The following is an 18,743-nucleotide window of genomic DNA, read 5'->3' as shown; positions in this document are numbered from 1 at the left end:
GGGGGGGGCAGTCCATCACAGGGCATGGGACACTGGATAAGGGGGGGGGGGCAGTCTGTCACAGGGCATGGGAAACTGGATATGGGGGGTCAGTCCACACACACACACACACACACAGGGACAAAATTGCCTTCAGAACAGCTTCAATCCTTCTCAGATGCTGTCAGGCAGTAGTGAGCTGTGTGTGTGAGATATTGGGCCATTTGTCAAGAACAAAGAAAAGCCTCCAGTTTTCAGTGAGACGAAGGTGATGAAAATCTGCTTCGTGGCTCCTGCTCCTGAACTCCCTGTAAAGGTTAAAAGATCGTGAGATGTTGTGATTGAGGAGCTGTAGGAGACATTTGACTTCATCCTAGTGTTTATAACCACCCCCCCCGAATTTGTTTAATAGTGTGTATAGGGACATTATCAACTTGGGATATGGAATCATCATGAGCGAACAATGTTAGCACCGTAGGGTGTTCCTGGTTCTGCACCACGTCCATCACAGGACTGAATGACTCCTACAAGATGGTTGCCTGTCTAAGCAGATATTGCCCATTGAGTATCCATTGACCCCCGCCAGTGAGCTCTGACGTGTGACCACTGTACCAGTCTGTCTGCTTTAACATACACAGTCATGATTTCTGAGACTGCTCCCCTTGGCATGTTAAACAACTTTGCAGTTTTCTGGACTGACAAACCTCATCGCTTCCGAGATTCGGATCCGGAGCCCCGCGACATCCATACATTCTTGATATTTCTGTTTCGTTCACCCTTGTTGGCGTGTTGGGTTGAGTCCTCTGTAAGAATGCTGGCCGTGGTGTCATTAGCCACGGTGGCTAATGATAGGATCCGCACCAGCGTCAGACGGACGTGGACAATGGATTCCCATGTAATGAGCGATCAGGTGTCTGAAGCAAAGCCATTTTCAATTTGAGTAGAATATTTAACATATAATTTTTAGTCTGTATAAAGTTTGGTCATTATGGCAATAAAATCAGCTTTTCATCTGTTATCATAAGAAGCAGCTTTCGCTGGACATGTCCTACTAATTAATGAATTTTACTAATGACATTCTGGCAGGGTCACGCGGATCTCTAACTCCCCTTTCGTGTGTTGTAGTTTACAGCATTTCGATCATGACCAGACATTAACATCACGCTAAACTTTACTCCGGATATTTGTGTATTTTGCTGGTTTAGTAGAAAGATCATAAGGTCACGCCTTTGTGCTCTGGGAGCCCGACTCCCTCCCCTGGCTCTGCGTCTGCAGTCTGCTTGTTCTCCTCATGTTTTATCCTGGTGTTTTCCCTTGCTGTGTTCTTCAGGTGTTTCCTCATGGTGTTTTCCCTTGCTGTGTTCTTCAGGTGTTTCCTCATGGTGTTTTCCCTTGCTGTGTTCTTCAGGTGTTTCCTCATGGTGTTTTCCCTTGCTGTGTTCTTCAGGTGTTTCCTCATGGTGTTTTCCCTTGCTGTGTTCTTCAGGTGTTTCCTCATGGTGTTTTCCCTTGCTGTGTTCTTCAGGTGTTTCCTCATGGTGTTTTCCCTTGCTGTGTTCTTCAGGTGTTTCCTCATGGTGTTTTCCCTTGCTGTGTTCTTCAGGTGTTTCCTCCTGCTATTTTCTTACAGTGTTTCCTCCTCCTGTTTCCTCCTGCTGTTTCCTCATGGTGTATCCTTATCAGTTCATCTTAACTTTCTTTTGGTTCTTAATAAACTGAAATTAAAGGTACATAAAGGGGAGAACATCTGTTTCTAAGCACAGTGTAACATTTTACTCCATTAAGCAGCATGTTTTATGTGGTGATATTTTATAACTGAGCCCCGTTTAGTACGGAGGGCTGGCTGGCTGCTTGCTGCAGTGTGATCCATAACGCCGAGGCCGTATTCATCTCGCCTCCTCTAGCAGGTCTTCATTTCTATTCATGACATATTGATAGAGCCCTTTTATTTTTCCTACACCCAGCTTAAACATCAATGCACTGTCATCATTTTATTTGACCTTCTATTGTGTGTTCAGAGCTACCAAAGACTTTAAGTTTTTATAATATTCTCTCTAGAGTATAAGAGGCCGGTATTCAGGTATCAGCACTGACAGTGTTTGGCTGTGACATAAATATATCCAGGTAATTAATGCCTGATAGGGCAGCATCTCTAATGGGATGTTTTGATTAGTGACACAGGGGTGACTCAGTGACTGGAGGATTAGTTAGGGACACCTAAGGAATGTGGTGTATTTTACATAATAAGCACCTTAAAATACCACATAAATGAATTACAGTGAAACCATTATTGGCTGTGTGTCCTGTCAGCTGCCACATTTCAGGGGGAGTGTTGTTTGTAAATATGTTCTTTAATCAGTGAAATGGAACCCTGCCTTTTATCTACAACCGGAGAAGCTGTAACAGAAAATGCATAAATGGTTTTTGTCATTAACTGAGCTGGAAGCTTCATTAACTGTAAATAACAATTAAAATCCAAAGGCAGAAAAATGTAATCACCCAACACTAAAGCGAAAACCTTGGACGATTTGATCTTTTGTTTACTACAGTTGAAAGAATTCTCACAGCTGATCTGCAGCGTAAATTGTGGATTAAAAACATTCAATGACAAAATATTCAAATTATATTTATTTTTCTAAGTGCTTGGTTGCTGCAGTCAACTTTTGCACTTTAATCTTCTTAAATTCTGAATTACTCAGCTAGTATTTTTATATTGTCAGCAGCATCTTTATCAAAGAAATCAACTGTTTATAGTCAGTCATTTACAAAAACAGAAGTTGTACGACTGTCATCTCTGACGTATTGAATCTTTGAGCTGGAAGTCTCTATGCTCTGATAAGCTTTAATGCTCTGATAAGCTTTAATACAGAGCATGTTCTGTGCTGGTTTGTCAGTTATAAGACATTGAAATAAGACAGATATGCCCCATAACCCCAGAACATGCCAGAGATTCCACAAAGGATGGTGTCCCAGAGTAACCATGCACCATAATGCAGTACAGACACAACAACAAATAAAGGAGAATGACTGAGTAAACAGAACCAGTACAAAGGTAGTGATGTCTTTGTTTGGTCATCAATGTCCTTTATATGCCTGTCTGAGGATTCCACCACCTCGGCCGTGGACTTCTGAGGACCCCTACTGGCCAAATTATTAACAACAACCTCTTAATCATTCACCTTTCAAACTTCAAATCTGTCCAGATGTGATTCTCCAAACACGTGCACAGATGAGAAACATTATCATTGGCAAGATGTCTACACAGTATACAAGTCAAATGTCTCCCTTACTTGATCAAAGTAAGACTTCTCAATGTGTGTTTGCCTGAAAGTGGAACGCCGGATGTTCAGTTTCTGATGCCCAGTGAAGAGCAAAAGGAGGAATCACAGCCAGTGTGGACATATCTTAGGTTGCACCCGAAAGCGTGTGAGGGTTCACATCTGGGCAGGTGTGAGGTTAAGTAGCCAAGTGTGCCCACTGACCCCCTATTGTAATAAGAAATCAGTGCATCCAGAGGAAACAGTCACAGCACCATCTATAACACCATAAATCTATTATATATACTATTATACCTGCTGAATCTGTATCTGAGCCCAGGTGACTCAGCATGTTTTTGGACTGTGGGGAAGCTGGAGTACCTGGAGGAAACCCCACAACGGCATGGAACTGATGGAACAGAGGGAAGGATTAAAACCCAGGTCCCAGAGGTGTGAGACAACAGTGCTAACCACTGCACCACCGTGCCACCCTATTTAACATCCCGAAGGTAAAATTATTATCTCATTTCCAGGTACAACTTATCTCTTCCAGACACCATCTATCAAGAAGTGTAGTGATTGGAGAGGAGACCGACCAATCAGAAATTAGCTAGTTCGGGACTCAGATAGGCTAATAATTGTGGCACAAATGTGACGTTGTGCTGAGGTGAGCGAGCGTGCAGGCTGAGCTGTGCGCGCGGAGCGGGAATGTTGTGGAGATTAGGGCTGGGCGATACTGCAAAATTTGGCATCGATCCGATACCAAGTAAATACAGGGCCAATATCGCCGATATTTATACTGATACTTTTACTTTAAAAAGCATGCACTTGAACCTAAATGTACTTTTCTGTATGGGAGAACAGTGTGTCAAGATTTATGAGTTGAATGCTCTCAAAGCAGCTATAATTAAATGTATATGTTAAAACCCAGGACAAATTTAACACTTTTAAGCCAAATAAAAACATTTTTATTATTGTAATGATCTGGATTTGCAAACACAAACTTATTACTAGAGAACAGGTCCTTTGCAATCATTTCAGCAAGGCTCTTTGTAATTTCAATAGCTCTTGGGGAATCACCTAGGTAAAATAGAAAAATAATTAAGTATAGACTAAAGCCTATCTTACCTATGTAGTCAAAATATAAATCCTATAGTGTCCCTTTCACAGTTAACACAAAAGGGATATTTAGACATTTTCATATTTTAAGTTTATGGTATACAGTGGTGGCCAGAATTATTAGAACACCTGTATTCTCACCAGCTAAAAAATGTTTTTAAATGTTTTTTTTTTTTTATTTCCTACTAACACACTACAGCAAAAGATAACTGACTTAAAACCATTTTTTTAGCTGGTGAAAAAACTACTGTTCTAATCATTTTGGCCACCACTGTATATTTTTAAATTCCAAAATAATTCATATAAATAGCAGGTTTTAATGTGCTGACTATATAGGCTGTATTTAATCAGCCTGATGATGAAAGTAACAAGTTCAACTATGACCAAGTATTCGTTTTTCTTTTTTTCAAATTGGCATTAACTAATACTGAATGTCCTATATAACTCAAATATTAATTTCACCACTGTAGCTAGCTACCTGGATATTCATTGCCTCTCCGAAACGCCTCTGTCTCAGAGCTGGCACTGCTGGGGGTCTGTCTGGAGGATTTGCCTCCTCTTCTCTCCTTTTTTGCAGCTCGGCGTTCTCTTTTTCGTGTTGTTTTATGTGTTTGTGTAGATTTGTGGTGTTGCCATATTTTCAATATTTGCAATATTTTCGTTTACTGCAGTAAAATAACTCCAAACAGCGCTCCTCTTTCTTTCCGTCATCTCAGAACAGCCAAAAGTGCTTGGGCTTTGGCGCTGCTGAGTCACGTGATGAAAGGACAACTAATAACAGCAGAGCAGGGAGGAGCAACGGTGCATACGAGATATAAAAGGAGCGGGGTATTTAGAGACATGTCCGCTCTTTTATGAAACAGGAGCAGTATACTTTAGCGTAAATTTAAATAAAAGTATCGATCTCGGAAGGCTACTATCGATCCGATATCAATACCAACGTTGGTATCGATACTATCGATATTAGGATCGATCCGCCCACCCCTAGTGGAGATGCTGCTCGTGAAAGTCCGTGTATGAGCTCAGGAATGAGGCACAAATATAACGCCATAGGTCCCAAGTGACATCACCGTGTCCCTGGATGAACAACGTGACCAGAAACAGCTGGGATTCACTATGCAAAGGGAAAATGTGCCATGATGCTTTTGCACTAATTCGTAATAGAGATTTTAAGAATTTAAAAGGCGCCCTGTAATTCAGCGCACAGGGAAAAAAAATAACGGGAACATCAGCGTTTTATATGCACAAATATAATATGCGTTATGACGGAAATAGGTGGCCGCGGGAGCTTGTCCCCTTTCGCTTATCGTTTATTATTAAGTCACATGGATAAAATCCCCTAAAACGGTCCGCAGTGCCACTGAGTCCGCTTCCGCGTTTGACACGAAGCGGATCATTCCCTGTCTACATGAAAGTGATTTAAAGCTGGAATCGCCATTTTGTCAAGACACGCGAATAAGATTCTGGGAAAAAAATAAGATATTTTTTTTATTGGCAGGTAAGATTTTAGTTAACATACACAACTAATTATTAAATTAACATGTATAACTCACTTATATAGAGCGGCGGTGCCATTGATTTAAGCGCTATTTGACTTTTTTTGTCTTTCTCCTTTATAGTAAAACGTCACTTTGTTATTTCTGTAAATTGTATATTTATTTCCAAAGCATTTATCAGTAATACAGTTAAGATGTGTTGCATTGCATCTCGATCTAAGTGTTGAGCCTGAATTTTATGCTGGTGTTACTAAAATTTTCAGTAACTTTCTCAGTACTAGTGGACAAAGTCAGTCTACAGCCCGGACATGAAATGTGTCAGAGTAACAGAATGGAGACCCAGTGCGCTGATTCAATGTAAAAGTGCTGAGTACTAGATATTGTTTATGTATGTATCTATTAGGGGTGGAGCCGAACCCGAATACGGTATTCGGAAAGGCACAAATAATGTGTTTTTTACGAATACTTATTTCGAACAAATACTTTAAAAAATATTTGTATTCGGGAACAAGAAAAACTTTATATCAAAAAGCTGCGTTTCCTCTTGAGACCGCAGTGCATGCCCGGATGAGTGAGTGAGTGAGTGAGTTCAGGAGTCGGGGGGGGGGAGTAAAAGAGGTGACTGACACAGGCTGCTCCACACAGCAACAGAGAAGGCTCGGCTGAGCGAAAAAAGACTTAACTGTATCACTGTTTTTGCTGAATAGATTTTTGTACCTTAACTGGGTTCCGGAGGCAGTTTATAACTTTCGGGAAGCGGAGTTTGGTCGGGAGATTATTCCATTACGCTGCATTATTGACGTCTGCAGTCAGGTGCTCTCATGTTCGCTCTGTTTACTGTACGTAGCTCTGTTAGCTCGGTAATTTAGATAATAGGCTGTTGACAGAGTAACGTTAACGTTTGGTTAAAAAGGTTAAAACAATGCTTGTGTAGTTGTGTCGAATTGGATGCACTTGTAGGAGTTATATGGTACGTTTAAGTTACTCTGTCTACTGCATATCCATAATTATTATAATGGATATAATTAAAGAATACTTACACTATAACGTAAATTAGAAGTGCAACGCAAAAAAACTGGATTTTTACGCCTATTTTGAATTTTACTCGAATACGAATACAAATACAAATACTTTTCCCCCCTCAACAAATACAAATACAGATACACATACCGGCTGCTTTGCACACCCCTAGTATCTATTTATACTTCATGTTCACAGAGGCCTCAGCAGGAATTATCTGGTCTGGATCGGCACAAAAATGGAGGAAGCTGCTTCTGAAATGCGCCCCCCTGTGGAGTGTAAGAGTAAGAGCACTGAGAGGTAACAGTGTTACAGCCACTAGCATTCATGTGTCTCTGGGTCTATAGTCAGGCCATAACATAAAGTAAACTGGGCTCCTAGCTAGGGCTGGCTGAGTGGGCAGCACTGTAATATGTGTAGCTTAATAAAAACACCTCGACATCTTCTTTATGCGCCTTTATCTTACACAATCAGCCAGTTATTTTATACTAGAGGTGAGTAACAGATCATCCCTCTTGTACAAAATGGCCACATAACAAAAAATAAACAAGCAAACAAACAAATATATAAAGAGGAAAAACACTACCAAAGACCTGTCTAATAATGTAGCTTTTAACAATGATACTAAACCTTTCCTACAATAATTTATATTATAGGTGAGACAATTTATTTCACATAATAGCTGTCTGTAAACTAGGCTGTTTGCATTAAGAGCTTCCCAGCATATCAAAGTACATGAAGGCAGAGCAGAAGCTAAACAGCAGTGTGATGCCGTCCCCATTGTATGAATTATATTTATACCATGAGGGTTTGTTTCCTCTCGCTGCCTACAGGGTCCTGATGGAGAGAGCAGACTCCCCTGTACCCAGCTGTGTTTCCATGAAGAGTGATGCGTCAATGGGAATTCCAATCAACTTAAGAGAGGGACATTTTCCTACAGATCAAAGGTAAATGTGCATTTAAACAAACACTGTTTAAAACACTCAGACTCAGTCAAATGGCACAGAGACACAGACAAGCTGTGAGGAAAGAAACTTTATAATGAATGCATAATTTTTTTCCTTTTACAAATTCCATCATCTTTGAGAATTTAAACACAAGTTTTGTCTGTATTTTATATAAATAAGATCTGAGGTACCTGGATGAGGATTACTGTAAAACCTGACTTCCTGTGAGATGGAGTTGGAAGCTATTTAGTTGAAAAGTGCATTTTAAATTTCAGTCCTTGGCATAGAGCTGGAAAAAGCAGTCTTGCCTGTTCACTGCCATCTATCCATTACAGAATGACCCGACAATAGATTGTTGTCTTTTGAGACGGACGCTTCTGTGTTAATAACAAATAAATGCATTCTCATGGACTCATTACATCATGCTGAGACTAGGGGTTCAGTTTTAACATGTTTAATGGACCCGTGCCGCTTAATAATGAACCAGTATCAACAGACAAAAAAACATATTACTTTCTTTGGCAAAGGTGATACTTAAATACTTAATGATTCAGATCATAATAAATGTGACACTCATCCCCTAAGTATAAAATAAGATGATTTGTTGATCCCAGGGACAAATGCTCTTGCGTACAGTGCAAATAAGTAAATATTTTTAGAACGCAACACAATTTCTATAGGTAAACAAATTGAAGAAAAATTCCTGAAAACAGAATATTTTATGTAACAAATTCTTTTTCATTTTTGAATTACACGGGGAAGAAAATACAACAAATGGGCAACATACAGATTAGACCAGGGGGACACCAGGAGCAGATGGATGGAGTGTTTTGGTAATTCACCTCATAAGAGAAAAAATAACATGGGACAGGCGGACAGGGTTCACAACAGAATGACAGACCTCCGGAAGAAGGTGGTTCAGTTCACCGAAGCTGAATACAGCGCTTTAATTGCTGAGGCTGGGTACTGGATCCAGCAGCCCGAGATTCGGGAGGACCCCGCAGCATGTGCGCTCGCTGCTCATACAGGGGAAATCCTCGTCAGGATTTCCCCTGTATGAGCAGCGAAAAAATAACATGGGACAGGCAGACAGGGTTCACAACAGAATGACAGACCTCCGGAAGAAGGCGCTTCAGTTCACCGAAGCTGAATACAGCGCTTTAATTGCTGAGGCTGGGTACTGTATCCAGCAGCCCGAGATTCGGGAGGACCCCGCAGCATGTGCACTCGCTGCTCATACGACGAAGGACGCCTTCCTGGCAGAGGAGGTCCGTTTAAACCTGCAGCAGCTTAGAAGCATGGCGGCAGAGGCAAACCGGTGGCAGGTAGCCGCAAACAGCGGTTTGTCTTTAGACCCGCCGACTGAACTGCCTGAGGGAATCCCAATTTCGGAAAAAAAAAGAAGAGGCGGAAAAGCCGGAGAAGAACGGAGACATCCACGATTCTCTTGGGGGCTGCCTCCCTCCCTCCAGCTTGCCCCGCGGCTGTTCCAGAGGAGCACCTACCGACCTGGTACCCGGAGGTGTATCCGACAGACGCGGCTGTCACAACCACGGAGTGGCCGCCTATGGTCTGTTGCAGCACACCTCAGATCATTAAGCCGGTAACGAGGTGGGCGTGGCACACACGAGGATCGGACGAGCCGGGCGTGACAGGTTGAGCTGTCAAAGAGGGAAAATGCTGAGTAATGATGCGTTCATACGGTGTCGGAATGATCGTAAAAATCACTTTCCCACTGGGGAAAACAACTCGGCAAGACGGATCTTCCGACACCACTTGAATGCAGCATAAGACAGCGCACCTCAACAAAGGTCAGTGTATCAGAGTGTCCCATCTATCGAGAAACGCCACAATTGCAGGGAAAATAAAACATTAACAAGGTTTACCATTATAATTGATTCTAATTCGGGGGGCCGGATTAAAAAGCTTAACGGGCCACATACGGCCCCCGGGCTGTAGTTTGCCCATCCCTGGATTAGACTGTCCAAATTGCCAAAGCCCCCCCACCAGCCCTATAAGCCTTATGGTAGAGTCTCAGAAATGGATGGATATATATATACACACACAGTACTGTGCCAAAGACTTAGGCAGTCCAAAGAAATGTTTAAAGCTGTTTATCTGGGTAGCAAGTGTACTTTGGCTAAGAACAAAAAACAGCACTGGGCAGCACTGTAATATGTGTAGCTTAATAAAAAGACCTCGACATCTTCTTTCTGCGCCTTTTTCTTCCACAGCCAGTTATTTCATACTAGAGGCGAGCAAGAGATCATCCCTCCTATACAAAATCTCCACATAACAAAAAATAAACAAGCGAACAAATATATAAAGAAGAAAAACACTACCAAAGACCTGTCTAATAATGTAGCTTTTAACATTGATACTAAATCTTTTCTACAATAATTTATATTATAGGTGAGACAATTTATTTCACATTATAACTGACTGTAAACTAGGCTGTTTGCATTAAGAGCTTCACAGCATATCAAAGTACATGAAGGCAGAGCAGAAGCGAAACAGCAGTGTGATGCCGTCCCCATTGTATGAATTATATTTATACCATGAGGGTTTGTTTCCTCTCGCTGCCCACAGGGTCCTGATGGAGAGAGCAGACTCCCCTGTACCCAGCTGTGTTTCCCTGAAGAGTGACAGGTCAATGCAGAATCCACTCAACTTCAGAGAGGGACCTTTTCCTACAGATCAAAGGTAAATGTGCATTTAAACAAACACTGTTTAAAACACTCAGACTCTCTGTCAAATGGCACAGAGAGACATACAAGATGTGAGGAAAGAAACTTTATAATGAATGCATAATTTTTTTATTCTGTATTCTGTCTGTTCTACACTGTCTGACCAAAAAACTCGCCATTTGAATTTAAATCAGCAAATACTTAAAAGCCAATGACTGGATCAGTTTTATAGCTCAGCAACGTTATGCAGCAATAAAGTGAAGTCAGCTGAGAGCCTGAATCTACTGACTGGCCAGATTATCACATCAATGGGTGTTATCTTTTTATTTAGTCTGTGGTTAATTAATACATAAGTAAAACTGTATTATTTGTGCCTTGTCAGGTAAAGTCTTACTATTTAATCTGATGTTTTTTTTAGTTCAATCTGCCTACTTTTTGGAAATGAAGTATAAAATGTTTTAAATAATATGTCCAGTGCCAATTAAGATAAAGGCTCTTGTTCAGCATCTGGTGCAAAGTGGCACCAGGCATGATGTCTGTGTCTCTGCCAGCATGAGCCTGATGCAGCTTCCTGTCCAGCTGGGAGTTAAGGGCTTTGCTCAAGGGCCCAAAGACATGTGACTGTTCTGCTGAGGCTGGGAATAAACCGGCGACCTTCTGATCACAGGCCCAGAGGCTTACTCTGCCGAGGCTGGGCATGAACCGGCGACCTTCTGATCACAGGCCCAGAGGCTTACTCTGCTGAGGCTGGGCGTAAACCGGCGACCTTCTGATCACTTAGTCTGCTGAGGCTGGGCGTAAACCGACAACCTTCTGATCACAGGCCCAGAGGCTTACTCTGCTGAGCCACATGCTGCCCCCCCCTCCTCAAACAAACCCACTGTCACCTCTGTCTGGCTCTCTGGGGGCATTTGCCAGGGACGATGTAAAGTGCTTTGGGACAATATAATATTGTGAAAATGCTCTACATAAATAAATTTGAATTGGATTGAATTAGATTAACTTTTCTGCCTTATTCACAGAGACCAAATGGAAGAATCCAGTTCAGATCTACATGATAAATCGGGTTTATCATCCATATTGAAGGTTTGTATTTATTGCTGATATGTTTTCTTAGCTGGTATGTGAATTAGCTTATATTTTATACAGCTGTATAATAAGAAATTCATCATGTTAAAGGAAATATATTTAAAACTATGATTCATAAGTGAAACTTTGAAAAGGTTTGGTGCAAGTAGCAATAATTAACTGTGACTGTTTGTTTTAGTCACTAGAGGAAAAAGCCGTAAAGTTCCTAAAAGATGAGCTGAAGAAGTTTGTGAGGTACCTAGATCAGAATTACCCAGAATGCTCTGAGCCACAGCTGGAGGAGGACAATGACCTGGACAGTGATGGTCAGATGCAGAAGACTTGTGGTAGAGAGGGAGCTCTGAAGATCACACTGTACATCCTGAGGACCATGAAGCAAAATGATCTCGCTGACTTACTGGAGAAAGGTAAGAGCCTCATAACATTCTGTACATGTAAAGTACTGTGCTAAAGTCTTAGGCAGCCAGAGGAATAGATGTTTAAATGGTCTTTATATTGGTGTAAAACTATTATAATATGTATGTCAAAGTGTGTTAGCCATTTGAAAACTTTCCTAAAGTCACCCCAGTATCTGCAGAAATCGTGCAGTACACCCATGTATGATTTGACTTGACCACTAACACACCTCATGTGGCTAATCAATATCTCATTAGTTTTTAAACTAATTTAATTAATTAATGAAGTGAGCTGGTGGTGAAATGTAAGGATCACATGGACTGGCTGTGGTGCCCAGAGGAGGTTTGGGGGCTGAAAAGGGGTTTCGTGTTTTTTTTTTTATTCTGAGCAAATATAAACTTACTGCCCAGATAAATGTCTTTAAACATTTCCTTTGGCTGCCTCAGGCTTATACACGGTCCTGTATGTGGTGTTCCAGTAAAATATGTATGATAAAACTTTACATTTCACATTTGTCACGGTGAAATATCTGGATTTGTATGTGTAAAAAAACGTGTGTTTTTGGAAAATATTCTTCCTCTCATACCAGTCAGGATCAGAGTGAGAATTAGTGCATTTTCCTCTCATTTCTTTTCAGGACAGCTCATGCCACAATATCAGCATGGAATCAAAAGTAAGCTGAAGCAGAAATGTGAGTGTGTATTTGAAGGGAAAGCTAAGGAAGGACAGCCAACACTTCTCAGTGAGATTTACACAGAACTCTACATCACTGAAGGTGGGACTGGAGGAGTCAATGATGAACATGAAGTGAGACAGATTGAAACAGCATCCAAGAAAAGGCGAACAGAAGATACTACAGTCAAGTGCAATGATATATTTAACCCCTTATGTGGGCGTGAGACACCTATCAGAACTGTACTCACTAAAGGGGTGGCAGGTATCGGGAAAACAGTCTCTGTGCAGAAATTTATTCTCGACTGGGCAGAAGGAAAAGCAAACCAGGATGTTCACTTCATATTTGCTCTTCCTTTCCGGGACCTGAATTTGATTAAGGATGAATACAGTCTGATTGAACTGCTTCACCACTTTGTCCCAGAACTGAAATCACATGAATCCTCTGAGCTGTTTAGGTACAAAGTCTTGTTCATCTTTGATGGTCTGGATGAGTGTCGCCTTCCTCTCGATTTTCAGAACAATGAGAGCTGGTTTGATGTAACAATGAAAATGTCACTGGATGTGCTGTTGACTAACCTCATTAAGGGGAATCTGCTTCCATCCGCTCTCCTCTGGATAACCTCCCGGCCAGCAGCAGCCAATCAGATACCTGCTAAGTGTGTCCACCGGGTGACAGAGATACGAGGGTTCAGTGATGCCCAGAAGGAGGAGTATTTCAGGAGGAGATTCAGTGATCAGAGCCTGGCCAGCAGGATTATCACACATGTGAAATCATCAAGGAGCCTCTTCATCATGTGCCACATACCTGTGTTCTGCTGGATTTCAGCCACTGTTCTTAAGAGGCTTTTTAGTGAGACTGACAGGGGAGAAATTCCAAGGACTCTGACTGAAATGTACACACACTTCCTGATCTTTCAGACAGGTTTAAAAAATGACAAGTATATGAAAAACTATGAAACCAAGCTTAATGAACACAGCAAGGAATTCCTTTTAAAACTTGGTAAACTGGCTTTTGACAACCTTGAGAAAGGCAATCTCATATTTTATGAGCAAGATCTGAGAGAGAATGACATTGATGTCAGTGAAGCTTCAGTTCACTCTGGAGTGTGTACAGAAGTCTTTAAGGAGGAATATGGGTTATATCAGGAGAAGGTGTACTGCTTTGTGCATCTGAGCATCCAGGAGTATCTCGCTGCTTTATATGTGTTTCTGACAAACTCATCAGCTGACCTGCTGAAGACTGCAGTGGATCAGGCATTAAAGAGCAAGAATGGACACTTGGACCTCTACCTCCGCTTCCTCCTGGGCCTCTCAACAGACTCCAGTAAGACTCTGTTACAAAGGCTACTGGGAGAGACCAGAACCAGCTCACATAACATTAAGGAAACAGCCCAATACATCAGGGAGAAAATACGGGAGAATTTATCTCCAGAAAGGACCATCAACCTATTCCACTGTCTGTCTGAGCTGGGTGACAATTCTCTAGTAGAGGAAGTACAAAGATACCTGAATTCAAGAAGCCTTTCAGCAGAAGACCTCTCATCTGCACAGTACTCAGCTCTGGCCTTTGTGATGCTGATGTCAGATGAGGAGCTGCATGTGTTTGATCTGAAGAAATTCATCAGATCAGATGAAGAGCACAGGAGGCTGCTGCCTGTGGTCAAGAACTCCAGGACGGCTCTGTAAGTGACGTGGGGATGGAGATCATGTCTGGTCTGGCAGTAATACATGGATATTGTTTGACATGTCTGATGAATATTATTATTTTGATAATCTCGGCTACAGCTGTTTCTATAGCAGTAGCAGGGCTAGACATAAGCAGCACCGCGGCCAATGGCCGTCGTGCCTTTCAAAATTGGCCGCACGCCTCTTCAAAATTGAAGTACCTTACGGCCAAGATTGGCCTGCCTTTAATGTTTGTCTGGCCGTATGCCCCCTTTTTACCGAAAGTAACGTTCATTACACAAAAGACTTGCGCACGACACGGTCCACTTTACCTCGTCAACAATCGATGCATCTGTACTGAACCCGAACCCGAACCCAAACCCAACCTTCGATATGAGAAACGAGGTCGACCCCCACATCTCGTAATTCCCAACTACTGAATGAACCGCAATGAATTCTGGACTAATACGATCATGTGTTCCTCGCATGATTGGCTGGTACGGTATGTATCGTCCAGCCTACTATGGAGCCACAGCAATGTGCATCATCGGGGGTTACGTTTTTGATTGGAAAAGCCATCCGACGGTTTCGGTAATCATCGTGTAGTTGTCGTCTGCTGCTTATGCTGTCACCATGCCTCGCAAAGATCGAGAACGTAAAAGAAAGCAAGCTGAACTCGCGACTACTGCCGCAAAATGTTGCAAATTATCTACTTTGTTCAGGTAAGTGTCAGATGGTGTTGTAAAAAAACATTTGCCGAGGCAGAGCAGATTTGACTCAGAGAAGTACCAAGCTCTGCTGGGAGGATATAGGACTGGTAGCGTGCAGTGTGCAAAAAATGAACGTCAAGTCAATTGTCATGTACACTAAAAGAATACGGGTGTTCTGAGCAAACAAATACAAAAATATTGACGGCTCCTTTATTGTTGGATTTTGTTTTTTGAAATAAAGCTATATATATCTATTAATATATATATATATATATATATATATATATATATATATATATATATATATTCTGTCTCAAATCGAAGGTCGTATTGTGTAGGTTGTCTAAACTTGGTAATTACAGTAATTAGTGACTCAGTATTGGCCCAATGCCTTTTTGGAAAGTTTCTGCTTTTTTGAAAATAAAATCTTTATTTTCATGGTTACTCAGTCTACTATACATGTTTGAAAAAGAGCTGGATAAAATCTGTAAAAATCCCCAAACCATGACATGCTAGTATTCATTGGAAATCTCTTGATTTGACTGTTTTAAGGAATACTGACAAGCTATAGGGTTAGGGTGATTTTAAAACTTTGGCCAACATACTAGAATGTTCATAAAGCCACCACTGGTAGTAAAAGAGTTAATTGTAAGGTCAGGTACCCTGGACTGGTTACATATAGTTCTGATCAGATGATTCCATCGAATCCATTAATTTGAGTTTTGTGTCCTTTTTAGAGTGGTGCTCGCCTGACAGTGGTGTTTCTAAGGGGTTTTCAGATAACATTAGCCAATTAAGAAATTAAAATCCTCTTGGCCCTTATATAGTGGTCATTGGCTACAATTATTCTTCTTTGTGACCAGGAATTCCAGTTATTTGGGCTACTAACTAAGCCACTTGCTGATATGGACATAATGTACATTTACTTTTGGTCCAGCTGGAGCCTTGCAGTGCACTAGGAAAAGATACCCAGTGACTCATATTTCTTTGTACCAAGAAATCCCCCCCACTGTAAACTGGGGATACTGAGGTCAGTGTTACTGGGTATTCCACACTGTAAACTGGGGCCACTGAGGTCAGTATTACTGGGTATTCCACACTGTAAACTGGGGATACTGAGGTCAGTATTACTGGGTATTCCACACTGTAAACTGGTGATACGGAGGTCAGTCATATTTGTCCGGTCAAATAGTAAACTGATATTTCACGATGACACTGCAACGGAGACACAGATTAAACTACAGACCACAGATATTTGACAGTACGATTGAGACACCCTCCACCCTGCAGACACAGACAGGAGTGTCCTGGGAAGGGCTGAGGGATCAGCCACATGGCCAGTTCATTTACTCTGACTTAAGCTCCTGTTTAGGCCTCTAGATGCAGCAGAAGGACTAATATTATAAGAGCCTCTCATGTCTGAAGAGCCTCAGCCAGTAATGCGGCTGATCCTGAATCCAAGCTGCCTAAGCATGAACTATGTCAGTACTTTATATTATAAAGTGCTTCTGTGACGTTTGCAAGGCAAGTCAGACGAGCGAAACGCTGCACTCACACCATTTCATTCCCACTAAGCATGTAGAGATTTCAGCTTTTTATTTCTCAGGAAAGAGGACATGATGCGGATGTTTTGTTTTAATATTGTTATACTGACTTAATATTGTTACACTGTGTACTAGAGTAAATACCTGGGCTGGACTTTTCACAGTTTCATAGCAGAGGAACCTAAATCACATTTCCTCAGGTGGAATTACACCAAATAAAATCCTCCTTTATTTTGGGTGCCTGCTGCATGGACACCTTCCTGTGTCACATCAGCCGCCTGTCAGCTATGAGAGAGGAATCACTCCTGTAATCAGCTCTCACTGCACTGTGCAGATCTGTGTGGACCACAGTGTTTAAAATGTTCATGTGCTAAGGTATCTCAAACAGGATTCCTGAAAGTACTGTTGCATCTATAATGATTTTTGCAATTAACTTTTAACTTCATAATTTGTACGATTTTAATATAAAACAAGCTGTGCATCAGGTAGGTCGGCCTTGTGAAACCATGTGAAAGTGCATATTCACACGACGGAGGCTAACATGAGACAGCTGACAGATACAGAAACTCCTAAGCTAACACAAGGTGCTCATTCATACCGATTTTTAATCACATGGTGCAGCAGCAGTAATTGGTCCACAGTCCCTAAAGGTTACAAGGTCACACTCTGTATGGTTCACATCAGCTTCTGGTTACATCTGCTTAATGGCGTCCTAATGATTACATTCTCTATGTGTTATACAGTAACATATAATATTCCATATGGACACCCCCAAAGGGGCGGTCTTTATTTTAGGGGGATAAGGGGGGGCATTTAGGAAGGGCAGCCGGAGTGTGGATTCTAGATCCTTCCTCACGCGGCTGGGCCCGGCTCCTTGGTCGCTGGCTGAGCAGGTGGGGGGCGGCAGTCCCTGCTGGGTGGTCATCCTCCAGGCGTCTGTGTTCAGAGAGAGAGAAACGACAAGCAGGCTGCTCACCAGTCACCCTCCCCCCCCCCGCCCACAATGCAGGCTCTGAGCCGTGCTGGGGGAGGCGATCCCCCCCCCCCCCTCTCTGGGGCTGTTATCAGCTGTCAGCTGCGTCCTGTTGACATTCCTCACTTCCTCATGGGTGGTTCTGCGGTCGATCGTGGGGATCTTGTGGTTTCTGTCCGGCGCTGTGGTGCTGATCGTCCTCTTTGGGATTTAGCCGACTTTCCTGCCCCTGTGGCGTCACACTGTTTGCTCTTGGCGTCACTGCAGGGCCTCATCCTCTCTGCCATCAGAGCTCTTCTTGTGGCTGGACTGTGGATGAGGGAGTCCAGTTCTAAGGTTCATGCAGTGGGTCACTGTCACCGGATGGTTTTATTTTGAACTGAGCTGATTATTCATGTCTGTTACTACACAGTCAGTGAGGCTAAAAGGTGAGCTTCAGTGAACAGTGTGTGGGGGCCGCAGGAACAGAGGCACACAGGCAAACCCGGGGGCAGAATAATGCCCCCAAATGGCAGCTTTTTATCAGGAACAGGGAGAGCAGGGATGGAGGAAAAGGGGGAGGAGCTGAAGGGCTGTTTGGTCTGGGGGGTCCAGGCCAGTCACTGGTCCCAGTCAGGCTGTGGCTTTGGGCACATCAGCACTGGCATTTTGATGGGTTGCTGCCACCTGTAATTTGTCTGATATTTTGTGATTTCCTTTCTGCAGGCTGGCAGGCTGTAGAGTCACAGAAGAAGGCTGTTCTTCCCTGGCTTCAGCTCTGAGGTCAAACCCCTCACACCTGAGAGAGCTGGACCTGAGCTACAATCACCCAGGAGACTCAGGAGTGAAGCTGCTCTCTGCTGTACTGGAGGATCCCAGCTGTAAACTGGAGAAGCTGAAGTGAGTAGAGAATGGACATTTTATGTCAGTTCAAGTCAAGTTTGTTTATGTAGCACATGTTCATACAGCAAGGTCATTCAAAGTGCTTTACAGGAAAGATAAGAAATAAAATGCATAAAGTAAAAGTGTGGGAATAAATATGAAAATAAAAACAAAAGAACATGAAACATTAAAGAACAGATATTAAGTGACAAAGTGCCATTGGCATCAGTCACTGTCACATAGTCGACCATGGAGCTGCGGCCTGGGGGCTCTGGTGCCCGGTGCCCTTATAAACACCCTCATGCTGGAACACGGTGTTCGTTAT

At 42.4% G+C, this 18,743-nt stretch overlaps 1 protein-coding gene across 2 annotated transcripts in view; it reads left to right on the top strand.

The window, feature by feature from the left end:
• The first annotated feature begins 6,254 nt into the window (after positions 1–6,254).
• The window catches only part of LOC111845184 (protein NLRC3-like), a 47,583-nt gene continuing 35,094 nt past the window's right edge, over positions 6,255–18,743 (top strand). The window contains exons 1-9 of one of the 2 annotated variants that reach the window (XM_072711101.1): positions 6,255–6,664; positions 7,070–7,171; positions 7,705–7,818; positions 10,408–10,521; positions 11,528–11,591; positions 11,773–12,001; positions 12,628–12,663; positions 12,766–14,347; positions 18,263–18,436. In XM_072711101.1, the coding sequence (XP_072567202.1) occupies positions 7,110–7,171; positions 7,705–7,818; positions 10,408–10,521; positions 11,528–11,591; positions 11,773–12,001; positions 12,628–12,663; positions 12,766–14,347; positions 18,263–18,436 (2,375 nt within the window). In that variant the 5' untranslated portion in view covers positions 6,255–6,664; positions 7,070–7,109. Of the gene's footprint in view, positions 6,665–7,069; positions 7,172–7,704; positions 7,819–10,407; positions 10,522–11,527; positions 11,592–11,772; positions 12,002–12,627; positions 14,348–18,262; positions 18,437–18,743 lie in introns of both variants that reach the window. The other variant, XM_072711103.1, reaches the window with a different exon arrangement.

This window comes from Paramormyrops kingsleyae, chromosome 4, assembly GCF_048594095.1.
Source record: "Paramormyrops kingsleyae isolate MSU_618 chromosome 4, PKINGS_0.4, whole genome shotgun sequence".
NCBI lineage: Eukaryota > Metazoa > Chordata > Actinopteri > Osteoglossiformes > Mormyridae > Paramormyrops > Paramormyrops kingsleyae.
The sequence above is the reverse complement of the archived record's forward strand: the minus strand, read 5'-3'. Positions and strand labels throughout refer to the sequence as shown.